Source organism: Alosa alosa, chromosome 13, assembly GCF_017589495.1.
Source record: "Alosa alosa isolate M-15738 ecotype Scorff River chromosome 13, AALO_Geno_1.1, whole genome shotgun sequence".
NCBI classification, from domain to species: Eukaryota; Metazoa; Chordata; class Actinopteri; order Clupeiformes; family Clupeidae; genus Alosa; species Alosa alosa.
This window is the reverse complement of record NC_063201.1, coordinates 3,158,541-3,168,435: the sequence shown is the minus strand read 5'-3', so window position 1 is coordinate 3,168,435 and position 9,895 is coordinate 3,158,541. Positions and strand designations below refer to the sequence as shown.

General features: G+C 46.5%; 1 protein-coding gene across 1 annotated transcript in view; it reads left to right on the top strand.

Moving 5' to 3' along the window:
• Positions 1 to 9,355, top strand: part of chrnb2 (cholinergic receptor, nicotinic, beta 2) — a 30,738-nt gene extending 21,383 nt beyond the window's left edge. Inside the window, 3 exon segments of the mRNA XM_048260602.1 lie at positions 1 to 261; positions 2,440 to 2,576; positions 8,137 to 9,355. The exon segment at positions 1 to 261 is cut by the window's left edge and continues 695 nt beyond it. Of these exon segments, the coding sequence (XP_048116559.1) occupies positions 1 to 261; positions 2,440 to 2,576; positions 8,137 to 8,289 (551 nt within the window). The 3' untranslated portion in view covers positions 8,290 to 9,355.
• The last annotated feature ends 540 nt before the right edge of the window (positions 9,356 to 9,895 follow it).

Below are 9,895 nucleotides of genomic sequence, written 5' to 3'. Positions count from 1 at the left end.
GCAGCGAGCGGCAGAAGCTTCGCCACCGTCGCCACGCCAACGAGCGCCGGCAGGGGGGGCGGGGGGGCCTGGGGATCCTGGCGGGGCTGGGCTTCGGAGACGGAGCAGGGGAGGGTGGAGGAGGCACCGTCACCATGGCGACGGGTGGGTCGGCGGCTGCGACGACACCAGGAGGAGGAGGAGGGGGAGGCTTCGGGAAGGAGAGCAGCAACAGCGACGCAGCGTGCACCTGCATCAACCCGCCCTCCGTCAAGCAGTTAGGCGGGCGGGCCTGAGGAGGCGCTGGTGGTCATGGATGGGAGTGGGACTGACTGGGGAGACCACCGGGAGGGAGGTGGAGGTGGAGGTGGGGACAGGAGGGAGGAAGCCTTGGTCCCTCTGCAGACTTGAGGCCCTCCACCTTGAGCAGCCACCCCATCAGGGCACTCCTCAATCTGCTGGGACAGGCCTGCCCGGGGCTGGACAGGGGGCAGGCGTGCGCTTCATGCTCCCCATGAAGGCCGAGGCCTTGACCATAGCGTGAGTCATCGCCCGCCGAACTGCCACGAACACACACACACACACACACACACACACACTCGCGCACACACACACACACACACGAACACACTCACACACACACACACACACACACCTCACACACCTCCTCCCCGCACACACACACACACTCACACACTCACACACACACCTCCACACACACGCACACACTCTCTCCACACACACACACACACACACTCACACCTTCTCCACCTCCCACACCTCCACACACGCACACACACCCACCCCCTCCACACACACACACTCCTACACACACACACACACACACACACACTCTATCCACACACACACACACACACACACATTCCCACACACACCTCACCTCACACACCTCACACACACACACACACACACTCCACACTCCTCCACACACACTCCTCACACACACACACACACACACACACACACACTCACACACACACCTCCCACACTCACACTCACACTCCACACACTGCTCTCACACACACACTCCACACCTTACGGCCCCACATTTACATTACATTTACGGCCCCATTACATTTGGCTGGCCCCAGCAAGCGACTAACAACATGGTAAACAATGAAAGTTTTAGAACAATTCTCTGAATTTGGGACAGTTTAAAACATTAGGGGAATTACAGTAGAATAAGTCTGGGGTCAAGGTGCTGTTTTAATAGTTACTTATCCAGTTTAAAAGCGGCTGGTGAGTGCTAGGATCAATGGAGCTGTTGTAAAGTGTTGCTATGAGTAGATCTATAAAAGAGCTGGGTCTTCAGGGTTTTTTGAGAGTGGAAAAGGATCTCCCTGCCCTAGTAGGAACTAGCGGGTGTATGTTCCTGGCGAGGGTATAACAGATGAGAAAAGTTTGGATTGGCTGATACCCGGTGGGTAGAGCTAGGCGTGGATTAAGTCAGAGGGAGCCTTGGCCGGTCTGGAGAGTGAGTGTAAGTCTGTATAGGGGGCATTCAGAGTAGGTGGGAGCAGAACCGGAACTTTGTAGGCAAGTGTTAGAGACTTAGCAGATTTGATCATGGCGGAGCCGCCATGGAGGTGTAGTGTAGCTGGATGAGCAGCGGGGTAACATACACACACACCAGACAGACACACACTCACACACACACACACACACACACACTCACGCTCACACACACACCCTCTCGTTCTTTCACATGTCATATCACCTCAGGTCAGAGCACTGAGGTGCCACAACCGTATCCATTTCACTTTGTTTCAGCTCACACTTGCATTCTTTCACACAGTTTCGGCTCATTCTTTCACAACTGATTACAATTACACAGAAAACATCACACAAATGTTCAAACAATGTCTGGAACAAACACAAACCACCACTATTTTACACCTGCATTTAATGGCCAATACGGAATCAGAATGTAACTGCTGACAATTACAGTAATCACATAGACTTTTTCGTATTCCATTGATAGCCTACTGGATTTATACACAATGTTTTGTTTACATATATAGATATAGGTATTTCAGTCAGATTAGATTAATTATTAAAATAGCTTTTAGATTAATTTATATTTTGTGTGAAGCATAACAAGTACTCCATCAAAATGTTAATATGTTTGTTTAAAATCAATATGACCATTAACATCTACATTTTCATTAAACAAAGTAAATGCTAAGTTAATAAGGCTAAGAGGCGTTTGAGCCCCATGTGGCTTTGACTAGCCTATGTGAAATACAATGCCCTCACTCCACTCTCAGCTCTCAGGTTACCTTACCCTGCCTTTTAAAACCACTCAGATTTCTGTCAAAATAAGACATGCATAAAAAAATGAGAAGGAGCCCATTAAAACTGACCACTACTCAGTGGAGTGAGTCAAGAGGCATTTGGCAACTCAGCTCTTCAAATATTTACACCTTGTTAAATATACAGCCGGTATCAAGCCCGAGCCGTACCCTTCCTCCAGAGGGAAACCAGCTCCGGTGATCTGGCGGAGGAAGCCAATCAGATCGTCTCAGTCCACTGACCCCATCTGCTATTCAGTGGAGTGGAGATTTGACAAGCGGAAGGTGTCCCTCTTGCTTTTTGTAACAGGGCTAAAACTGGACATAGCTGCTTATGCATGGACGCTAACAGTACATATTTACTCTGCGTTTTCATGTAGCCTATTATTTAACACAGCATTTTGTTGGTCTTATCTAGAGGGGACTTGCGTAGAGTCGAGTACAGGTTTAGGTGCTTCAGTCCCACTCTGCTGATTGATCCAAGCAGTCCTGATTCAGCAGATCAGAGCCTCTATCATTATCTCAACTCAGCGGACAAGCTAGAGCAGTTTGTCCCAAGGGACAGGTTTGAAAAACATTGATTTTGTGTGGATGCTTTTATCCTGTGTCCATCACTAGGCAGTGAAAACATGGATTCAGAAGTAGGCTGCTGGTCCATCACTAGGCAGTGAAAACATATGGATTCAGAAGTAGGCTGCTGGTGCTTTCTACAGTATGATGAACAATGACAACAAAGAATAATGGGGAAAGAATTAATGCCACTTGAGGAAGATAGAAGTGAGACTTTCTCTACTTTTTGCAAAGATGTACTGAGATAATTATATTGTTTAAATCATGGAAATGCTTGTTTCAAATGAACTTAAACATCAGCAGTATAATTGTTACAAGGCAGCGAATGGCACAGAATGGGCAAATATTCCTAGAATAAAACGGAACATGTCTTCTAGGCAGCAGGCTCTGTCCTGGAAAGAAAGAGAGGGAGAGAGATGGATAGTCAGAGAAAGATGGAAGGAGGAAGGGAAAGAGAGGGTGAAGACAGACAAAGGGAGGAGGTAGAAGGGAGACGGGAAAGAGGGATACATGGAGAGGAGGAGCGATAGAAAGAGGATGGAGGGAGAGAGAGAGATAGCCTTCAGCATAGTTGCATGAATAAGACTTTGAAAGAAAGAAACAAAGATCAATTGAGCTTCAGATGACCAGGCAGTAGTGTTGTCGCGATACCAAAATTATGACTTCGATCACGATTACCTGCCGCAAAATATCCGCGATGCTTTCGATACTAAAAGCGATACTACTGTGAAATCCTAAGATATCTGGAGAAGAAAGGACTCTACCTCCTCAAGTGTATGGAGTCATTTTATGTTGAATTGGGGTGCACTTTTGTAGTGTGCAGGTCAATTCTGGGTTCTAAACTTCTAAAACTTCCTACATAATTATTATTTTTTTTATAGTCAATTAAAATAGTAGGCCTACTTTGTGTGATTAAGTCCTTTATTGTTTGTTATAGTTCATTTACATTGTGTTGTGTTTTGGAAATAAAGTAGCTTTAAACAGCCAGTTAAAATTACTGCATGCAAACCACTATTCAGTGGCTGGTATGTAGAGGCCTAATCTTTAGGCCATCTGATGTACAGTATTATAGGCTACCCTAGGCCTTCCGTGTTCATGGGATTTCTTTGACAGTTGCAATAGGAAAGTGTGAGGATAGTCTTTGGCCCAGTGTACAAATTACGACGTTCCAACCACTCAGGTCTTCGTCAGATAGGCCTACACCATTACCTGTTGCAATATATCTGTGTGCATTCCTACATTCACGATCTATTTCTTTGATAACATGATTTGCTACCACGTACTGTAACAAATAAGCGCTATTATTATTAGGAGTTCGACAGCTTTGGTGGTATACTGTGGGCTTTCATTAGCGGTCTACATGCCATGACAAATATTACCAGTAGTACTGACCCGAACATGAAATAGATAGTTTTACAAGTTATGGTAATGTTAATTTTGGCGTGAACATTAAGCTTTCATCGTTAACACCCTAGCTCGTTATGTCGTCGTCAAAATTTATTGATGAAGAAGGTTAAACTTTTATCCCAGAGAACCATACTACGTTTTCACTTAGGATAGACTAAAACATAGGAAAGACTTGGCACTAACCAGCCTTGAGTCACAGTGTTTCTATAGCATATTAAGTTAACCTGGCAGTTCTTTGAACTCTTTACAAAATGGTAGGTTATGTCTGCGAGGTGTTGTAGAGTTCATCGTGACCTACTGCTTTTAAATGACTTTGAAACATATTTTATTGGGCCTCTGTGTGTACCTGATGGCTTGCCTTCACTATTAGCGATGTATCCAAAATAGTTGCAGATTTCACTGCACCTTTGTTTTATCCACAAGGCCTAGAAGAACTGTCGGCAAAGAACTATGTTGTCGTTGGCTGCTCACTCACTCAGGCGCACTGCTTGGCCATACTTGCCTAGATCGTGCAATGAGCAGTGAGAGCAGCAGTTCACAGACACAGAACGTTATTATTTTAATAAGTATCGATTCCTAAGCGTCTGAAATGGTATCGTTTTTTGCGTGAAGGCATCGTGATACCTTTTTGGTAATGATGCCGTGCAACACTACCAGGCAGTAGCTGCCTTTTGAGTAGGCTCACTGGGAATTTATACCAGAGCCATTGTGAAGGTTTTTTTAGTCTCATAGGCTGGGATATGTATGGTCTTAGTTGGACAGGAGACCATGCAGTTAGATCCAGCACCATCAGCTACACACACATGCACACACGCCGCGCTGCATTGCATGCATGCATGCTGCCTTGTGTGTGCCACACACACACACACACACATGCTGTGTGTGTATGTGCCACACTACAGACACAAGACACTAGAGACTTACCTGCTTTACATACTGTACACACACACTAATGGCTGAATTGCAGGTGCATTTTTGCCCTTAGATAGTAATTTAGGGAGTAAAGTTCAAAACAATATCTTCTTTTTACTATATCAGGGAATCAATAAAGAGAGAATCATTCTCTGTGTTCTTTGAAGAAAGAGATAAAGAGAGAATCATTCTCTGTGTTCTATGCAGAATGAGATCCCTCAGCATTTCCTGAGAGACCAGGAGGAATTCATCTCTGTGACTGTGTGGAATATGATGGAATATCCTGCCCAAGGGAGATAATCTGCCAAAATGAGCGTTTTAACAGTCAGCATTATCTAAGTACAAAGACGACGTGAAATTCTATACAGAGAGGCACTGAAATGTGTGCAAATTTCCGTGTGTGCTCTCTCATTACGGAGATAAGTTCCTCCATGCGGTGTGTGTATAAGTCTCTCATTACAGAAATAATGAGATTCAGTGTGTGTGTGTGTGTGTGTGTTTGTTTGTGCATTTGTGTGTGTGTGTGTATGTGTGTGTGTGTGTGTGTGTGTGTGTGTGTGTATGTGTGTGTGTGTTTGTGTGTGTGTGTGTGTGTGTGTGTGTGTGTGTGTGTGTGTGTGTGTGTGTTTGTCTGTGTGTGTTGCGTGTGTGTTTGTGTGTGTTTGTGTGTGTTTGTGTGTGTGTGTGTGTTGCGTGTGTGTTGTGTGTGTGTGTGTGTGTGTGTGTGTTTGTTTGTGCATTTGTGTGTGTGTATGTGCGTGTGTGTGTCTCATTACGTAGTATCATTAATAATGAGATAAGTTCAATGTGTGAGCGTTCATCGCTCAATAATACATTACAAAGAAGGCCTGTGTGTTTTTGAGTGTGTGTGTGTGTGTCTGTGTGCTCCTTATTAGCAGTAATCATAGCAACTGAAGAGCCTGATCAGCCTTAGTGATCGCTAATGATGAGATATGTAAGTTTATGTGTGTGTGTGTTTTGTTGTATGTGTGTGTGTATGTGTGTGTGTGTGTGTGTGTGTGTGTGTGTGTGTGTGTATGTACGTGTGTGTGTGTATGTGTGCCATGTGTGTTTGTTGTGTGTGTGTGTGTATGTGTGTGTGTGTGTATGTGTGTGTGTGTATGTGTGCGTGTGTGTGTGTGTGCGTGTGTGTGTGTGTGTGTGTGTGTGTGTGTGTGTGTGTGTGTGTGTGTATACGTGTGTGTGTGTGTGTGTGTGTGTATGTGTGTGTGTGTGTGTTGTGTTGTGCAGAGCCGGAAAGAGAGAGAGTGGAATGCGCTCCAGTGGCATTCGTGGAAGCTCAGAGCTCAGGCTCCCTGCAGTAGAGATTAACAGCCCTCAGTAATTCTGTCCATCAAAATGACCTGCACTCAGCCTCATCCCTATGGTGGTAACAGTCTGGCATCATGCTGACCTCCTTTTCCTCCCATCGCCAGGTTTATAGAGCAACTCCCCTGTTGTATCCCCTCATCAGAGCGCTGTGGCAGAACAGTCTCTGCACATATTAACCTCCTGTCACCTCCTTCCCTCCCTCTCTCCTCTCTCTCTCTCTCTTTCTCTCTCTCTCTCTCCTTCCCTCTTTCTCTCTCTCTCCCTCTTTCTCTCTCTCCTCTCTCTCTCTCTTTCTCTCTCTCTCTCCTCTCTCTTTCTCCTCTCTCTCTCTCTCTCCCTTCTCTCTCTCTCTCCCTCTTTCTCTCTCTCCCTCTCTCTCTCTCCTCTTTGCTCTCTTAATCCCTCTGCTTGTTTTATCCCGTTGGCTTTCTGTTCTCATTCTGTTTCATGGGTGTCTTCTTCACTGCTCTCCCTCGTCCATCCTCCTCCTCCTCCTCCTCCTCCTCGTCCATCCTCCTCCTCCCTCCTCCTCCTCCTCCTGTCCATCCTCCTCCTCCTCCTCCCTCCTCCTCCTCCTCCTCCTCCTCCTCCTCGTCCATCCTCCTCCTCCTCCTCTTCCTCCCTCCTCCTCCTCGTCCATCCTCCTCCCTCCTCCCTCCTCCTCCTCCTCCTCCTCGTCCATCCCTCCTCCTCCTCCCCTCCTCCCTCCCCTCCTCCCTCGTCCATCCTCCTCCTCCTCCTCCCCTCCCTCCTCCTCCTCGTCCCTCCTCGTCCTCCTCCTCCTCCTCCTCCTCCTCCTCCTCAGCACATCTTCATCCACTTCTCATCCTCCTCCTCCCTCCCTCCATCCTCCTCCCTCTCCTCATCCTTTTCCTTCCTTCTTCACCCCACTTCTTCTTGTCCCACAAGGTTCAGCACAAGGCAGCACAGTGAAAAGGGTGTCATCTCTAATCACGATTGGAGATGACAATCACGACCAGGGACATGTTACCAGAGACAAAGTTCCAGAAGCAAATCCAAAGTTCTCTTGGGGCGAGGCCCAATCTTATTCAGATTCATCTTAAACAATGACATTGTTTCCAGGCAAAACCATTACACACAGACATATGATAATATCCATGACTGTCATTGTGGCTTCAGCAGAGACAATAGACAACTCAAGCAAAATACCATATATGCATCTTTCCTGCTATTGGAGGCCACATCACATGATATTAAATATATGTCAGCACTATACTTTGCAGAAGTACAGTCTAGGCAACGCATATCACATAGTCACTTGTCTGCCTCAGGGGATTCCCTCACTATTCTACTGGCTGTGGCATGATCTTTATTAAAGAGCCATTCATGGAGAGAGCAAGTTGGATGTACAGAAATGTATCTTGTAATAGTGAGAGACTCAATACTAAAGAAGAACACCAATTCTTCCCAAACCCAATACACTGTATGTAAACCATATACATAATAATTCAAAATGTTCAACACATTCGATTTAGGGATAGTCTAAACATTTCTACTACAGTTCTGTCTTTTTAAACATATTTTCTTCTTTTGTCTGTTTTCTCCTGTACTCGCCACGGTGTCAACTTCCAACCCCATGTTCCTCTTTCTCTCCCACATACAGGTGAGCGAGGACTGGAAGTATGTTGCCATGGTAATCGACCGCCTCTTCCTGTGGATCTTTGTGTTTGTGTGCGTGTTTGGCACGGTGGGCATGTTCCTACAGCCGCTCTTCCAGAACACCACAGTCAAGGTCCTCACCCACACGCCCGGCTGACCAATCTCGCGCCCCGCCACGCTGACGGACGCCGCTCGCCACCAATGGCGTGACGGGAAGGACAAAGGGAGGAGGGAGGGCCCGAGTGTGGGGGTGTGGGGGAGTTCAGACATTTTCATCTTTTTAAAGCCAATAGGCCTGACTGTCAGACACTCCATGTTGGGTTCATATGCAAACTTTCTTTCTTAAGGAAACTGCTTTTGAACAAAAATGTGGTGAGATAAGCTGACAAACAGCTCCAAGAGACCCCCTTTTTTCTGCTGTGAATGGAACAACCCTCCCTCCAATCCCCTCTCTCCTCCCTTTGAGTGACATACAGCACAAGCCAATCAGGGAGAGAGGGCACACTTGTTTACTTTGCTCTTCTGGTCAGTCAGCGTTCTGCAAGCAGACACCACCCACCAACCAACCACCCAATCGCTGGACCGCAGCTGGGCTTCAGGCTTTGACAGAAACTCCTGATTGGCTCATGGGAGAGCCAATCACAAAGAGTCAAAGAGAAAAAAAATGTACCTATTATATTTTGCTTTTAGTTTCTCAAATCACTACTTAAAAGCAACCGGCTAAGTATATTTTACAATAGACTAGTACCATATCACTTTATTGTGTCTGACGTGTATAGGATCCATATTATTTCTTGACAAACACACAGAGGGACAGGATGTCTATAGTGCAGTTTTGATGCAGTATTGTATAATTATATAAAGCATATCAGGAATGTGATCATTAGTGTACCGCACCATTCATAACAAACACAGAGCCCCACAAACCAAGCACTCCACAAGGGACAGGAACGCAAGACAAGGTTCATGATGGGGGGGGCAAGAAAAGTTTGTTGAAAGAGATTGTAAGTGGCAATGGCAATAATGGATGAAGCGACTCAAATGTGAAGGCCAAACTGGGGGTCAAAGGTTAAAAGATTTTAAGGTTTTTTGGCGGGTTAGCTGTGATAGATCCCTGTGTAAAAACAGCTGTTTTTGGAGCTGTGTACCGGGAGACTACAGAGACCTGCAGTAACTGGAGCAGATGAACATAGGCCTACACATCCCCTTTCCTCTGAGAGACTGGGGAGTTTGAGCGTTGAGGCAGATGAATGGCCAAAATGGGAGCCTGCTGGAGCATGATGAACATGAATGCCTACACATCCCCTTTCCTCTGAGACTGGGAGCTGGAGCCACTCAGACCTGTACATGAGGCACGGCCCATGGAAGCAGATCCTGCAGAGCAGCCACTGTCCTGTTCTACGATGAGAAGCTCTTTGAGCTCGTGGGTTTTTTTCCTAACCTTTTGTTTATCCCATTCCCTTTCTTCTCTTTTTCTCTCCTTCTCTCCACTCTCCTAACCTCTTGTCTCCCATCTAAGCCTGTTTCCTCTCATGCAATCTCCTCTCCTCTCTGCCTCCTCCTCTCCTCCTTCCTCTCCTCCTCTCCTCTCCTCCTCTCCTCCTCCTCCTCTCCTCCTTTCTGTACTCCTCCCTCTCCTCCTTTCTGTACTCCCTCTCCTCCTCTCCTCCTCCTCTCCTCTCTGCACTCCTCCTCTCCTCTCCTCTCCTCCTCTCCTCCTCTGCACTCCTCCTCTCCTCTCCTCCTTCCTCTCCTCCTCTCCT